The 17,494-nt window shown below is 46.2% G+C and overlaps 1 protein-coding gene across 1 annotated transcript; it reads left to right on the forward strand.

Annotated features, from left to right (window-relative positions):
* The first annotated feature begins 1,151 nt into the window (after positions 1 to 1,151).
* On the forward strand, positions 1,152 to 3,618 carry FOXD1 (forkhead box D1). The gene has a single exon (XM_066253571.1). The coding sequence runs from the start codon at positions 1,538 to 1,540 to the stop codon at positions 2,942 to 2,944; it is 1,407 nt and encodes a 468-aa protein (XP_066109668.1). The 5' UTR covers positions 1,152 to 1,537; the 3' UTR covers positions 2,945 to 3,618.
* Positions 3,619 to 17,494: the final 13,876 nt, after the last annotated feature.

The raw sequence follows: 17,494 nt of genomic DNA on the forward strand, positions 1-17,494 counted from the left end.
CCCAGGTACACATAAAATAGAATCATATTTGAGTTATTCTCACTCACTTGTCTGTCACCTGAAAAGGAAAATTGAGTTGACCAGAACTTGAATTTTAGTTTTTAAATTTTCGTTTCTTTTCACCAGTAGGTATTGGGAATATTTCGTGAATTAAAAAAAAAAAACCATTTAAAAAATGGGTCTGAGAATTTTGTCATTGTAATTTCTATTAAGCCTACCTGACTAGAAATGTGTGCCTACATTATAGTAATTTAAGTATTTGTAGATTACTGTGAAGTGTCGATTAGAACGTTCTTCTTACTGCTAACTATAGAGTCCTTTACCCCAATATGAAAAACCTTTTTTGAGTCGTTTCTAGATACAATTTTTTTTGCGTGTATTTGGGTTTTCATTAAATGTTTCCATTTCTTCTCTGCATTCAATCATAACTTTCTTTATTCCCCTGAAAAATTTCAGATTCTCTCATTAGGGTGGCTTAGTTTAGCTGTCAAGTTTCTCAAGCATTCAGTTGCAGATAAGTGACTAAAACGCCAGCCTAACACCATTTTTATTAACAGATAGTGGAAAGTAAACGCCTTTGGAGAAGAACTGAAGGAGCCAGGTTGAAAGGTCAATAAACAATTATTCTGCCTAAACTGGGGGGTCAGCAGGGTGTTTCTCATCAGATTTGATGGGGGAGCCGTTCGTCCAATATAGGGGAGATGGGACAATCCAACAGACCTCAGAGCCATTCCAGGGACCAACTCAGACGATGGAGTGTTGTTTGTCCTAGCCTAGCTGGACTGGCTCCAACAGGCCGTTGAATGGTCAAAACGTCGCACCACAGGAGTGCTTCTGAAGTTAGAGCTGAGGACTATGAAGAGAAGGCTGGGAAACTCTAACTCTTGCCATGGGTCCAGATCTTCGCGGGCCAGCGCATAATTCAGATCTCAGCCTTTTTGGCAAGGAATCACGGGGTCCTCTCTCCTGCTCACTCTTCTCAGTTCCTGCTCCCTCCTACGGGTGAACTTTCCAGAGCAGGGCTGAGCTCCTAGACTTTCTTTCCCTTCCCTCGGTAGCGCTCTGACGTGCACACCATGTGACAGGCCTCCTTCTGCTATAAGCCGAGTAAAGGTCCGCCCTCTCCTGGTCTCAGCCCTTGCCTCGTCGAGCTCTATCCCTAGACTCTCACCCATTCCGCACCCTCTCTGGCGTTTCAGAGCTCAGACTTGCTTTCCCACGGCTCTGCCACCCGCTCCTCAACTGACCCGGCCAGGGGCGCTCGGAGAGGAGGTCAAGTCCCTCGCCAGGGCGGGGAGCGCGCGGAGCCAAAGGAGCGCAAAGACCTCGGGGCGACCGCGGCGGCAAAGGAGTTACAAAATTGCAGCGCGAGCCTCGGCCGCCTCGGGACAGCCCTGGTGCGCTGTTTGAGCCGCAGCAGCGCCCCCAGCGTGGCGCCCCGGGGCCGGGCCCGCCGCCCGGGACTCGGGCTGGGGCGCGGCGGGAGCCCGGAGTCCGGCGCCCTTATGCGCCGCCCCAACGCCACAGCGCGACAGCTATGACCCTGAGCACGGAGATGTCCGATGCCTCCTGCCTCGCGGAGGAGACAGACATCGATGTGGTGGGGGAGGGAGAGGACGAAGACGATGAGGAAGAGGAGGAGGATGACGAGGGCGGCGGTGGCGGGCCCCGTCTGGCTGTCCCTGAGCAGCGGCGGCGGCGGCGGCGGCGGCGCTCGTACGCCGGCGAGGACGAGCTAGAGGACCTGGAGGAGGAGGAGGACGACGACGATGACATCCTGCTGGCCCCTCGGACTGGGGGCTCCCCGGCGCCCCAGGGGCCAGCCCCGGCGACGGGACCCGGGGCCGGTGGGGGCAGCAGCGCGGGCGGCGGCGGCGGCGGCGGGAGCGCGGGTGGCGGCGCCAAGAACCCCCTGGTGAAGCCGCCCTACTCGTACATCGCGCTCATCACCATGGCCATCCTGCAGAGCCCCAAGAAGCGGCTGACGCTGAGCGAGATCTGCGAGTTCATCAGCGGCCGCTTCCCCTACTACCGGGAGAAGTTCCCCGCCTGGCAGAACAGCATCCGCCACAACCTCTCCCTGAACGACTGCTTCGTCAAGATCCCCCGCGAGCCCGGCAACCCCGGCAAAGGCAACTACTGGACGCTCGACCCCGAGTCCGCGGACATGTTCGACAACGGCAGCTTCCTGCGTCGGAGGAAGCGCTTCAAGCGGCAGCCCCTGCTCCCGCCCAACGCCGCCGCCGCCGCGGCCGCCGAGTCGCTGCTGCTCCGCGGCACCGGGGGCTCAGGGGGCGCCGGCGACCCAGCCGCAGCCGCCGCGCTCTTCCCGCCGGCCCCGCCGCCGCCCCCGCACGCCTACGGCTACGGCCCCTACGGCTGCGGCTACGGCCTGCAGCTGCCGCCCTACGCGCCGCCCTCGGCCCTCTTTGCCGCCGCCGCCGCTGCCGCCGCCGCCGCCGCCTTCCACCCGCACTCGCCTCCGCCGCCCCCGCCGCCGCACGGCGCGGCCGCCGAGCTGGCCCGGACCGCCTTCGGCTACCGGCCGCACCCGCTCGGCGCCGCCTTGCCGGGTCCCCTGCAGGCCTCCGCGACCAAGGCGGGCGGCCCGGGCGCCGCGGCTCTGGCGCGCTCGCCCTTCTCCATCGAGAGCATCATCGGGGGCAGCCTGGGCCCCGCCGCCGCCGCCGCCGCGCAGGCCTCGCTCTCACCCTCGCCGGCGGCACTGCCCGCGCCCGCGCCCGGACCCGGCAGCGGCAGCGGCGGCGGCGGCTGTGCGGCTCAGGCGGCCGTAGGCCCGGCCGCCGCGCTCACTCGTTCACTCGTGGCCGCCGCGGCCGCCGCAGCCTCCTCTGTCTCCTCGTCGGCCGCTCTGGGAACTCTGCATCAAGGGACTGCCCTGTCCAGTGTCGAGAACTTTACTGCTAGGATTTCAAATTGTTAATAACGCTATGTTAGCGCGCTTGAGAAAGAGAAGGTAGGAATCCCGCTCCTTTTTTTCATTCGGTGATCTGGCGTCCTGTGCGCTCCTCCCGGCGCGGCCCCTCCCGACCTCGCGCTTCCCATTTTCGCCGCGTCGGATGCTCAGACGACCCTGTTCGGCAACAACAGCTCGAAGCTGCCTCGGCTCCGCGGGTCTCTCTATTTATGCGAAGTCGGCCTACGCTGCAGCCCCCAGCCCGGGGTGGGGCGCAAGAGGGTGCTGGTGGGGTCCGCCCTGTCTAGGCACGAGGGGCTCCCTTGACTTTGGGAAATCTTAAAAATTCTAAGCCTTTTTGGGGTCTAGAGATTCTCAGGTCCAGGCGTTTAAAAAAAAATGTTCAAAGACGAATACATAAATATTAAAGGTCCTGAAGAATGCCAGCGACGCAGTAGTTTTTATTTGAGGACACTTGTCTGGTGTACTTTTTTCATGAAAAGGAAAAAAAATCTGATTAACATGTTTACACAAGGAAAAAAAATCAAAATTATTTCTTATTTTAACCTGTGTTTTGTATCATAATAGACATGCGGAGTTTTAATTTTGTACTTACTGCGTATTCTTTACAAGGAGTATTGTAAATTTTAATGGCAATTATTGTACTATTCTAATGTAAGATTTTTACACTTTTTCATAAATAAAATGCTTAATTTTCAAAGGAAACCTACCAAGAGAATTTGCTTCAGTTGCCCCCTAGTTTACTTTCTTTTCTGCTAAAAAAAAAAAAATGTTGAGAGAAGAGCCCATTATAGAAAAGGCAGTATTTTTTCAAAGAGAATTTAACAAAAGCATCATTGCAGGAGATCAGAAGTTATTTAAAAATGACTACAAATAAAAGAAGTTACTTTGGTATACATTTTCAAATCTCATTCTATTCCGTTTTGATGAGCATTGCAGCTATTTAAAATTAAATCCACAGTACCTTAGGTAAACTTTATAGAATTTTTCATTTTATTTTTGAGCTTTCTACTTCAATTTCCATACACGTTTTAGCACAATATTGTATATATCTGTAAAAACTCTACAACAGTTTTATATAGTAGTGGAAGCAACACAAGTAAATAGGCAACTTTTAGTTTTAAAATTTTAATAGATATCAGTTAAATATCCTTAAAAACTATTTACATATCCAAAATAAATTGTAGTTGAAAGTCCTGGTATTTAAAGCTACTATTTCCTCAACAGAAGGAATTCCAGTAGTTGCATAAAGAGGGATTTTTTTTTAATCCCCAAAAGAAAACATCAAAATTCTAGTTTAAATAATAAGAATGAAAATGCATCAGATGTTTATTGAACTAATTGAATTTATACAATTTATATATTTTGAATATCTTTTTTTCTAATTCTGTATGTTTTTGTTAAACTATTTGTTGCAGGCAATTTTTAAATCATGAAAAAATGTGAGACTCTAGTTCTGATGACTCCAGATGTTATTGTGGGTTCCAAATAAAACCCAGGCATGCATAATATGTAATTTAAATGCTTAATATCCATGAGTTGTAGTGAAGGTAAAATCTGTTTATTGAAATTTTTCATATATCTGGACAGGTTTGTATCTGAAGATTTGCAGATTTAACCTAGCAAGTTAACAAAAATGATATTATAGGCCGGTATTTTACATTAACATGCATTCTTGACGCCCTGTACTCTCGTTTATTTTTAGGGAGGAAAAAACTGACTCAGTCTCAAAACTAAGTTCTGGTTTTTTTCCCTATGAAATGTTTGGAAGAAATTAAATGAGTTTAAACACATACACCCTTAAACTTACTGCTAAATATATAGATAAAAATTGAAGTATGGCCAGACAAAAATCTTATATACAAAAGTTACTTTTATTCTAGCCCATCTAAGGGAGAGGAGAAATTGGAACGGAGCACATCCCCACGCTGCTGCCGCCCCGGGGGAGAGGCTTTCGCAGGCGGAACCCAAAGGGCACAGGTATTATTGGCACACCTCACAGCCTTCTGAACATGTAGATCTGACATTTCAATCTGAAAGTAATGATGGAGAGAGAGTGAAGGAACAAACATGTGAGTGTGTGATTATTCACACGAGGCTTAAATGCCCTGAAAGCAGGGAATCCTGGCTAGTCACTCTCAATGTTCAGATTCCCAAATCTTTTTTAAAAATGTCCTGACAAGCCCACCTCCTGGGTTATCAGTGCCCTTAAGGGGAAAGGCAGGTAGGCACTGGGCTATCCAGTCTTGTCCTTGCCCCGGTGAGTTAGGGTTCCAAATTACCTGTGCCATGTAGAGAGACTGCCAGCGCATCGTGAGCCCTGAGCCATAAGAAAAAGTGTACTCGACCTGCCAGCCTCAGTCTTAATTTTTGCATCCTTCAGGTACACCTGCTCCACCCTCCCAGTTTGCAGTTCTGCAGTCAGCTTTGCTGGTCCTTCCGGCCTGACCTGTGGAGGATATACTGGGCAGACCAATGACACGTGGGCTGGAACAGGAGTGGGCTCGGCTGTAGGGCAGGGACCTTGGGGCAGGCGAATATTGGGCGATGGTCCATGGACCCCGCGAGCTGGGAACACAGGGTGTGACCCATCAGGCCGCCTGGGTGAGCAGGTGCTGGAAACAAAGGCCACTGGGCTACTGTGGCCTTTGATGGGCAAGGACGTCCCTTCCTGGGGCTCCTCATTCGCATGCAAATCCAGCTCTGGTATCCCTTTTCTTTGAAGGCAAACAGAAGGATGTTTGTGTGTTTGTAAGGATGAAGCCTGCTTGAACAAGCCTTCCTCAATAGGCTGAGTCTCTGAAAAATAAACCAGTTGGACAAACATTGGCCACCAGCTCTCCTCCTCCCAACTACAAAGTGTGGATTTGCTACAACTCATTAACCCGAAGCTTTTCTCTCCTTTTTCTCGTTTTTCTGCTCATCAAATGCCCCCGTAGAGCCTGGAGACAAATGACGAAGCCAGTCAGGAGGGAATTGCAGTTAATAGGGAGAGGGATATATTGGGGCTAATGGTTAGGGCAGATCCTGGAGAAGGACCACACAAAAAGGAGCCTCTCCATTCAGGACTCTGTTGTGCCGCAGAGATTTAATCTGCAGCTAGATTTAGCCAAATGTTATCTATTGCGGGGGTAATGAAGCCCTTATGAATTGAATTGCTCCTTGTACCACACATGGTGTCATGACCTTAGATTGTTTCTTGGTTGGTTTCTTTTTTCTCTACTGGGTAATTATTTTATTTCTTTAAAATAAGAAGCTAGTGCTTCTTCTGCTCAACAACGTCTTTACTCTCCATCCCTTTCCCCTGTATTTATTCAAGAGCCACTTCCCTTTCTCTTAAAAAATAAAGAAAGAAAAAGAAAAAGGAAAACTGAGGAGGAGAAGGTAAAAATGTGATGAACCATTTTCTCCATATTTTTTACTCACTGAGATAGATGTCCATCTGCTCGTCTCTACTTCCCTGTCCCCTGCTCAGGGGCTCTTTCTGGCCCAAACTTTCTGCTGTTGGAACTAAAATTTGGGGTATGTTTACTATCTAAAGTCTTACAGTACATGTAGTAAGCATCCATTTGGGATAAAGGCTTAAAGGCTTTTGCCTTTCGCAATTTCTTTTCTTTTTTTTAAGCCACCATTTCTTTCTGTGGTCTGTCCTCTGAGAGAGCTGGGGCAGTGGTTGTTCTGATGTAAGGTGATTATTTTGATGGAATACCAGCCTGTGTCATTTATTAAAAGCTGTTTGAGGCCAGTGGTTGTGCTGGCTTTGTTTTCCTCCCTATGGCCCCAGTGGCTCTGATTTCTTTGCTTGATTGAGGACCTAGCTTGGAGCAACTAACAGTGTTATTACAACTGCTATTGATGGGTAGGGATCTGATCTTACTACCCAATGCCAGGAATCAAAGACTCTAATTTTAGTTTTAAAATTCTCTGCTAGCTACACATTTTGCTCATACCTGTTTTTATTACTGACTGAGAAAAGTCATTTGGGGGCAACTTAAAGATCATAATAGCATCAAACTCAATCCAAATCAGTAATCTGCCTGGGAACAACCCTGGTGTCTCTGGGCTCCTCCAGGGGGCCACCTCGAATGCTAGGGGTCTCCTTCCCCTTCAGAACTGAACCAGACAAGGACAGGCCTGGGGAACAGAGGGCAAGTGAAGAGGGCCTGGCATTGTCAGCATCCATTCTTGTCTCTACCAGCTTTCTGGTGTTGCAGCTGGTTTACACACATGCACACACAGGCGTGCATGCTCATTGCCCATCAGCTGCCACTTGCCTCTCCTCTCCCCTATGATTTTATAATTAGGCATATGCTTTTTGTTGGTAAATGTGTTTGATGTCATGGCCAGTGAAACGTGCAGTGTTTATAGGGCCACAAATGTAAATGTGTAAATATGTTTAGTGTAAAATCTGGCCCTTCGACTTTAGCAATAAATACCCTGCCAACTCAGATACAATTACATTTGACAGAAAGATGGAGAATCTGATCGTGACCAGCTGCTCAGGGCTCTTTTGGGCTTATATTTTCCCAACTGAATTCACTTTTCAGATGATTTCTTTGTATGTTACATCTCTCTAATCACATCCTTTTCTTGATGTGAACGGCTTGGGCTCTTCGCTTTTTATTGTTGACCCCTCTGGCATGCAGGAAACTTCCTGGTTCATTCCTTCTGCTTCTTTACCAAGAAAATACTATTCAGTAATGAGCAAAACACACACAGAGCTAACAACTGATTATTATCACTGATCCCTTTTTGAGCCCAGAGTCTCCAGGTGTGATATGATGGTTAGGAAGAAAAATGAGGATAGATTGTGAGCTCGACCCACATTTATAATTTTCCTGATCATATCATCATCATCTTAACTTCAAAAACTATTTTGAACTTCTCTACCTTTTAAAAGTAAACATTTTAGAAAAGTACAGATTGCATATAGAAAGTTGCACCAATTTCACCCACTTTTCCAAACATGAACGCACCCATGTAACCAGCATCAGATGTTACCAACACCACAGAAACCTTTTCTTGTGTATCCCAGCCACTACACTCAGCACGTTACCTTTCTAGGACTTTCACTAACATTTCTCTCAACTACACTGTGAAATGGAGAGGACAAGAATTATTATTGACCCTACTTTACAAATAAAGATATCAAGGTTCAAAAGATATGAAGTGACTTGCTCAATGTCACAGCTACTGGGACTTCAGCATTTAAATCCCATTTTGTTTCCGTTACATTACACTGCCACTTTGTTGACATCATTGTGATTTATTAAACACCCACTGTGATGGGGTAATTGCCTTAAAGATCACTATGTAGAAGAATCATTTCTCATACACTTTTTTGGATTCTTGCTAGACCTGCCTTCCTGTCATTTTAACTCAGGTCTTCCCAAAGTTCCCCCAGCTCCTTTTTTTAGATGCATTTGGAATCTATAGCTAATTATTTCAGATGTATCAGCTTCCTTCATCTAGTTCTATATGACACTCTCCTAGAGCCACTTTTTCAAAAAAGAATTGGATTTGTGTTTTTTTGTTTTTTTGCAGAAATCTTTTTTAAAACATCACACATACACACAAAACTTACCTTTTCACATTTGTACTATTTGTCTATTTCTTCTGACTCTCTCACTGATTTTTAGTGGCCCAAATCTGCCAAACTGTCAGAACTCTTTGCTAACCTGTTAAGCAGGTCTTTACAATGAGACCTAGGATCACATCCTTATCGTGTGGAAAAGGGAAGACTGTGTAAAAGTCAGATCAACTAACCTACATTTCACGAGAAAGCAAATCATATTTTTGTGAATGTGCCCATCCTCTCTCCAGACGCCTCTATAACACTTGACTGTCATTGAACAGCCGGGTGTGACATTGCTTGAATGGGTCCTGTTAGCCCTTACATAATTAATCCACTGCACTGGAGGCAGTCCCACCTGGAGCTTGACCTGCCTGGCCAGAGGTCTCCCTAAAATGCCTCTGAGGGGCAGGAATTCTAGACCACCTGCTGGAATCATATCTTCCTCTTGATGTTAATAGCCCATCCTTGTCCATTGTCGCAGAAGCGTTATTGAAGCCCGGCTTCCTCGGGCAGGTGCTGGGACCAAGTACTTTGTCCCTTCTCAGTACATCGAGGCTAGAGTCAATGATGGGATTGCACCTAATTCTAAACTGCAGACTGCCTACAGAAATGTATGTGGTGATCTTCCCACCCCCTAAGGGACAGTGCTTAATGCAAAATAACATTGATTTTCTAGAGAACGAGTGGTTTTCTTAAAAATCGGAACTATTTTTTCTTTTAAATTCCAGATTGTAAAAGACAACAAAAGCCCGTTCCAGGAAGAAAAAGTCAATATCAGAAGCTTTATTTAGAGGACCTGGAAAATTCTAATTCTGAATTATAAATAAGGAGAAGTCTAGAAAGATATTTTTCTACTCTTAAAGTGAAAATGACTCTGTTTTTCCAAAATAGAGCGTTTCCTTGTACATAGGATGCTGGAGTTAAGGAGAATCTACCTAGTTGGTGAAGCAGAGTGCAAGCTATATGAAATGCATCTCTAGGTCTGTGAGTGCAAGCCACTGAGCTCCAGGAGTGGATCAGGAGGCCCCAGTGGTAAAGGATAAATCTAAGACCATGGGGCCTTGCCCGGGTCTCTCTATCCCAGAGGCAGCGAGGCAGGCACAAACTAGGGGTTCTTTCTAATTTGCAACTGTGGGTAAATAACTGACTGGCAAAGAAAAAAGGAGGGGCAGGTATTAATTATGGCAGAAAGCCAAAACTTCTTTGCATGCTCATTTAGGAATTCCTGCTAATATAATTAAAAGGCAGACATTTTCAGCAATAAAGGAATGTGACACATTTTCTGAAAAGTCAACAAAGAAGGTTTATCATGAATAAAAAATTTACTTGGTTCTCTATTTCTATTATTTATTGATTTTATGCAGAGTTTCATATATGAAAATGACTGTGACAAGATTATGTTCTGTTGAAGGATTGGCTATGGAGAGGAAAGAAGCACAAACCAAAAAAATCTCCAAAGCTCACAGCAGAAGAAATAAGACTAGGTTGAAATTAGATGTTAGATCAGTTGCCATACTCATTTATAGTTTTGGGGAATGTGGACATGGGTTGTGAGAGTCAAATAAAACTATATGGAAGTGCTTTGGAAAACACAAAACCTATACAAATGTATAGAGTGATGGTCCCTTTTTGGCTTCTTTCACATCCTTATTCTTCCAAAAAACAAAAACTTATAAACTTTGGAGTATACCCACATCCTTAAATTAACTAAGAAAAATTTTTGGCTCTATGTAAAAACTCATCTTTCTTCAAAATTCCTACCTCATCTATGAAATTGTCACTTAACCCTTTCTAGGTACAGTGAGGAAAAAAGATGTGGCATTGTGTTTTTAGCCAGATGTGTATTTGGACAGATAACTTTCTCCTCCCTTCTAAAATAAACCAATGGTGTTTTAAATCCACTCTTCTAGTCTCTTGCTCTGTTTTCTCTAATTACTTATCTACCAGTCATCTCTTTTAACCGCTAAGCTTTGAAAAGTGGGATTAGTCTGCAGTATTTATTGAGCACCTGCTACATTGCAAATCTTCCTCCTTTAAATATAAGAAACAAATTAAATAATTTCCTCCACCAAGTTGCCTCTAATAACATAAACATACTATGTAAGTGGGACAAGAGGAGCAAGCCTTTCATCAGGGAACAATGGGGTAGAAGGAAGGCTGACAAGGTAATTTTTTTTCATTTATCCGTTTAATAGAACCACTTAAAAGATCTTAATAGTCGATAAACCAGACTGAAGCTGTCTGCTTTTTAGCAGTATCTTCCCAGTGTGGCAGCTGACTCACAAAATGCCTAAAACACCTAAGTGCTCATGTGGCATGGAGATAAATCAGTGGCAAACTCCTCCGTACAGAGAACTGGAATTTGAGTTTTCTTCCGTTTTTAGTTATTTTTTTGGAAACTAATAATTACCTATTAGTCTTATTACCTATTAGTCACCAGTTCTTCCCTGTGAAGACTTTATAGGAGGGGAGGATGATTTGTGACCAGGCCCATCACAAAATGCTCATAGTACTGTGAACTGAGACATGATTTACACAGAATGAGTTTGTGTTCACGTGGGTTTGTGAAGCATTAAATACAGAGAGGCACAGTGAAAACTCCTAGGATGCTTTATTCCATACTTTAACATTTTATTACAAGAAAAAACAAAACAAAATCCTGAAAAATAAAGCACGGTACATTTTACTTGTATTCTTTTATAAACTTTAAATATTTTCCACTTTCAGAAATTGTAGACACATCAATATGCAAACTAAGTCCAGATTTGGGATCATGGGGGGGGGGGTGCATAGGCACCCAAGGGTTTTTCAGTATTCAATTCAAACATTAACTTCATCTTTAAGTTGTTGTTGCCTAGGGACTGTGGAAGTCATCACGTTTGGGTCTTGTTTTCATCTTCAAAAGTAGGGGTACAAAGGACAAAAATAAAATGGTGAGGAGTTCTGTGTTCTGTTTTTATATTTAAGAAATGTAATATTTCTTTGCCTCCCTCTTGTTTTCCTCCCCTCCTCCCATCCATCTGTATACATAGCAGGAGTCCAGAAAACTATCCCCCCCCATGTCTTTAGAATTTGTGGGACGGGATCCCTTATTTTAGGGAGTTGGTGGGTGCAAGTTGTTATTGTAACTCTATTCTGTAACTAAAGCTCTGGCATGTAATAAATCTCTCCCCAAAGACTTTGGATCTTTGATTTGAAAAATCGGATTCCTTTTGTGGAAACAGTTGACAGCAACCTAAAAGGATTAGTTGCATTCCACATAAGATAATTTTTACTGGCAACATTTTGAAACGATTTGGTTTCTTTCAGACTTTAACGTCCAGAAAAATGATCTAACGAGAGACTTGTATTGTTTCCCTTTGTCTGTGAATCCGTTTGCCGCATGTGCCAATGTCTCGATAGGGTTTTTGAGAGTTCTGCTCCTGAGCAGTGCACCGAATTAATTTTTGATTGCCCTTTCTACTTGGTTTGTTACTTACTTAGGCCAGGGACGCAGAAGTGTTTTCCCAACGTCAGCCCCTAAAAGGATGCGGGAGCCGATGGGTTGTTTCCCGGTGGCGCCATGTCTGGGAGGGGACACAGGGCCGGTCGTCGCTTGCTGAGGGCCAAGCGTTTGATGCTCAAATGCCTGGCCCACGGACGCCACCAGCTAGGACGCTGGGGTGGGCAGCGCAGCGGGCACTTCCCAAACCTTAGCCGTTTGACAGTCCTCTGTTCATCAGGATGCGAGGCTAAAAGCAAGAGGGCGAAAGGAGAGATAACGTTGCTTCTCCTTCCTAGCCCCGCACCCTAAAAAAGCCCCAAAGCAAAAGCTTAAAAAGGCCTGCCTTCTACTATACTTCGGCGGCTGTGCTGCTGCGCGCGGCCGCGGGCGACTGCGCTCCCGCCTCCTCTGACCCTTTCCACTGTTTATTTTGTTGTCAGCGGACTTATCAAGATGTTACTAGTTGCTGGGGGTTCTGACCTGCTCGGGCGCTTTGGCTGCTCAGCCCAGGCTTTCCCTCTGTTTTTACACCTGCACAAACTCCACCGCAGTCCCCGGTCTGATTTATAGCCCAATTAAAGGTTCAGTGTTCTTGAAGCCACCCGCGCCGCTCCCTTTCCCTCTTCCCGCCCGCCGTGGGGAGAGCTGGAATGCGTGGGGCTGGGCCCGCTGCGCCCGGGGACCAGCGCACGGCCGCGGAGCGCGCCGAGGACCCCGGAGGGGCGCTGGCGCTGGCGGAGGGCCTGCTCCGGAACAAGGGCACAGAAACCTCTCAAGCTCGTACCCGGAGCCGCACGCAATTAAGCCTCATACCCAGAGGCGGATTAAGGTCGGTTGAGGCCCGGGGCGCAGAAGAAAATATTGGGCTCCTTACATTAGAAAAAAGTGTAAAGCTGGGGTTTTGCGGGGCCCTTCAAAAGTTGGGGGCCAGGGCACGCGCCTGAAGTGCCCGCCTTAAATCCTCTTCTGCTTGTATCCAAATCAAAGTTTTTTTTCCTTCTGGGGGTTTGGGCTTCATTGGGATGAGGAACTGCGCCAACAGCAAGCAAAGCCGGTGGCGGGAGGACGCCCGGAGCGGCCACGTGGCGCGGCCGGACGCGCGGTCCGGCACAGATCTTTCGTACCAGAGCTGTCCACAGTTTTCCGGATGAGACCGATGGCCATGGGGCCCAGCGAGACGTCAGACCGAGGAGGGAGGCCGTGCGCCTTTCTTCCACGGCCCTTCTTCCCGCCTGGCTTGGCAGGCAGCGGCCCAGAGACAATTCGTGGAGAAGCCTGTGGGCAGGCCCCGACTGTGGGCGGGAAGCGCGGGGTCAACGACCGCCCAGTGCCCGAATCCGGCCAGAGCCGAGCCTAGGCGCGGGCGGACTGGCCCTGGCTCTAACCTCCTTCTTTGCGGCCTTTTCTTTCCGGAGAGAATAAGCGGCAACCCAATCGAGATTGGCAGCATTGAGCATCTTCCTAACCCACTCTGTCTTCTTTCCATCTATCAACCCACCTTTCTAATTAGACTAATTAGGAGTGCTCTGGAGTGTTGCTAGGCCCCGGGACTGAAACGCTTAGAGGTTGTAAAAAAAAAAAAAAAAAAAAAAAAAAAAAAAAAAGCCTTGAATGGCTACGCTGGGGGTCGGGCGGGAGTCTTTGCGACCCATTCATCACAGAGTAACAGTGGCTACATTTATCCCTGGCCATTGAAGAGAGGCTCGATTAAAACGTTTGGGAACTAATGCCACCCTGCATCCCTTCTCTAATTAGAGGAGCCCGGGGCGATTGAGAGAATACCAAGACCCCGCATACTCAAGTCCTAAGCGCTACTGCTTTCTGCCCTTTCTGAGCAGCAGTTTCCTTACCCGAAGACAAAAGTTCAACACCTCCCCACCTGTTACCAGGCCCTTCTTTCCCAACCATCCGTAGCTCCTTCCATCTCACCCCAAGCTGAAGGCCAAGTCAACTGCGTTAGGGCACACAGCATGACAGAGAGGTTGGCGGCAGGTGAGTTGGAAAGGGCTCCGTTTCCTCTTCCCGTGCTTCCCTGAAAGCACCCCTTTGCATTCAGTAGGCTCCATATTTTTCTCTCCACCTGTCTTCCTTGGTATATCCCACACTGTCTAGGTAAAGTTTGGTCTTAAACCTTCAACCTCCCCTTCTTTTCTAAACATGGAATTTCCAAGTCAAGCATCTGGGAATGGCAGTTTTAGGTGTCCCACCTGATCCACTGTCTATTTTTTTTTTTTTGTATTTTTCTGAAGTTAAAACCCGGGAGGCAGTCAGACAGACTCCCGCATGCGCCCGACAGGGATCCACCCGGCATGCCCACCAGGGAGCGATGCTCTGCCCATCTGGGGCGTTGCTCTGTTGCAACCAGAGCCATTCTAGCACCTGAGGCAGAGGCCATAGAGCCATCCTCAGCACCTGGGCCAACTTTGCTCCAATGGAGCCTCGGCTGCGGGAGGGGAAGAGAGAGACAGAGAGGAAGGAGAGGGGGAGGGGTGGAGAAGCAGATGGACGCTTCTCCTGTGTGCCCTGGCTGGGAATCAAACCTGGGACTCCTGCACACCAGGCCAACGCTCTACCATTGAGCCAACTGACCCACTGTCTTAATCCCACACTTTGTTGAAGGAGTTCACTTGCATAAATAATTTGTACTTTTGCCTGACCAGGAGGTGGCACAGTAGATAGAGCATCAGACTGGGACGCTGAGGACCCAGGTTTGAAACCCCGAGGTCACCGGCTTGAGCGTGGGGTCTCTGGCTTAAGTGTGGAATCACAGACATGATTCTATGGTTGCTGGCTTGAGCCCAAAGGTCTTTGTTTTGAAGCCTAAGATCGCTGGCTTGAGCAAGGGGTCACTCACTCTGGTCTGACCGTTCCCTAGTCAAGGCACGTATGAGAAGTAATCAATGAACAAGGAAGGTGCTGCAACAAGAATTGATGCTTCTCATCTCTCTCCCTTCCTGTTTGTCCCTCTCTTTGTCTCTCTGTCACAAAAATAAATAATTTGTACTTTGTGTCACAAGTCTTCTTAAAAACTGTATATTGAGCATCTACTATGTGTCTGGACAGATTCTTACTATACTCTTTAGCCTTCTTCCTTCCATCTTAGTCCACCCCCAAATATGTCTTAAGAAGTTAAACCTGACTTTGTTCAATTCATAAATACTGTTGATTTTATCCCCATGATTAGATGTAGATATATGCAAATTTTGTCTTTTTCATGGCCCAGTAGGAAAGAACCAAGAAACAAAATATTAGGGAAGCAAGAGGTAGAAATGAGAAATAAACATTTTTCAACTACAGATTTTGTGTATGTGTGTGGGCAGAGGCAGATTTAACAGCGGGCACACCGGCTGAGCCCTGGGCCTCGACTTCTGAAGGGCCCCTCAAAACCCCAACTTTACACTTTTTTTCTAATGACACCAAGTTTGGTTTCATATGTGCAATTTTAACATTAATAGTACATAATATTTTTTATTTATTTAAAATATGGTTAACGTGTATTTTTATTTTCCCTGTCTCTCTTTCTTTTTTAAGGGACTCAATATTTTCTTCTGTGCCTGAAGCCTCAGCTGACCTTAATCCACCTCTGTTTGTAAGGTTGTTTGCTCATTTTCATGGTGATAGGGTACTATCGGACATTTTTACAAAAACTTGAAACAAATTACAAATTTTGCTCTAGAATAAAGGTGAGTAAGAGGGTTTGGTTTCCTTCTCTTTCTTTCTCAGATATTGTTGCCCTAATATCCTTCCTTTTGGAAAAGAGCCAGATGTACCAAGAAATATCATCAGGTCACTGGTTTTATTTATTTATTTAGTTAGTTTGTTTTTTTTCCGTGAGACAGAGAGAGGGACAGACAGATAGAAAGGGAGAGAGATGAGAAGCATCAGTTTTTGGTTGCGGCACCTTTGTTCATTGATTGCTTTCTCATATGTGCCTTGACCAGGGACTCCCAGTAGAGCAAGTGACCCCTTGCTCAAGCCAGTGACCTTGGGCTCAAGCCAGTGATTTTTGGCTTCAAGCCAGTGACCTTTGGACTTAAGCTAGCGACCTTATAGGGTCATGTCTATGATTCCACACTCAAGCCAGAGACCCTGCACTCAAGCCAAATTTGCCCGCTCTCAAGCTAGCAACCTCCGGGTCCTCAGCGGTCCAGACAATGCTCTACCCACTGCCACCACCTGGTCAGGCAGGTCATTGTTCTTTTTTTTTTTTTTTTTTTTCATTCTTCTGAAGCTGGAAACAGGGAGAGACAGTCAGACAGACTCCCGCATGCGCCCGACCGGGATCCACCCGGCACGCCCACCAGGGGCGACGCTCTGCCCACCAGGGGGCGATGCTCTGCCCCTCCGGGGCGTCGCCATGTTGCGACCAGAGCTACTCTAGCGCCTGAGGCAGCGGCCACAGAGCCATCCCCAGCGCCTGGGCCATCTTTGCTCCAATGGAGCCTTGGCTGCGGGAGGGGAAGAGAGAGACAGAGAGGAAAGTGCGGCGGAGGGGTGGAGAAGCAAATGGGCGCCTCTCCTGTGTGCCCTGGCCGGGAATCGAACCCGGGTCCTCCGCACGCTAGGCCGACGCTCTACCACTGAGCCAACCGGCCAGGGAGGTCATTGTTCTTGATCTTGTTAATTGAGAAAGTGGAACTTCACCAAAAGATGCTATTAACTAAATGTCAACCCACCACATGCAAAATTCTTTGGATCCAAACTTTTAAAAAATGAATGAAAAATGTCATGTGAGTAAAAAGAATCATGGAATTTTTAAAGTCCTAAACTAGTCTTAATAGACTTTTATTGCTTCCACATCTTGCTTCACAATATTTTAATTTAACAGTTACAGTATGCATGACATTACAACACATATTGAACTAGTTAAGAAACTAGGAGGGGCAAAGCTGAGGAAAGAGGTGAGAAGAGTCATTCATTTGCATTGGGAAAATTATGATTTTCAAAATTTAAAAAATTCTGGAAACTTTGAAATAAAAAACCAAAATCTGTTCTATCTATGATTTTATCATCAAACTACTTTTCATTTCAGTTGCTAATTTAAATCTTAATTAAAGAATAATACAGTAATGTGCTCAACTCTTAAGCATATATATACCTACCTGTGTAACCATTGCTTAGGTCAACTTATTAAGCTTTCAAACACCCTAGCTCCTTTTCATCAACACCACCCCACTGCCAACCACTATTCTTATTTCTATCACCACAGATTATTTTTAAATGCTCTTGAACTTTATATAAATGGAATCATACATGTATGTGTATATATATATATATATATATATATTCTCTTGTTGGGTTTCTTTAACTCATTAGTTTGTTTTTGAAATTCATTTACTCAAACTCCTATTTATAAACCAATATAAATGGTAAGCAATTCATATAGGTCAGGAAAGGTAGGTAGGCAGACACCGGAAAGCCTTATCTTACTCGGAAATTAAAAACAAACAAAATTAAATTAAAAACAAACACCTCCTCCTCCCAAAACTCCACTCCC

The sequence above is a fragment of the Saccopteryx bilineata genome, chromosome 1 (genome assembly GCF_036850765.1).
Source record: "Saccopteryx bilineata isolate mSacBil1 chromosome 1, mSacBil1_pri_phased_curated, whole genome shotgun sequence".
In the NCBI taxonomy this organism is placed as follows: Eukaryota; Metazoa; Chordata; class Mammalia; order Chiroptera; family Emballonuridae; genus Saccopteryx; species Saccopteryx bilineata.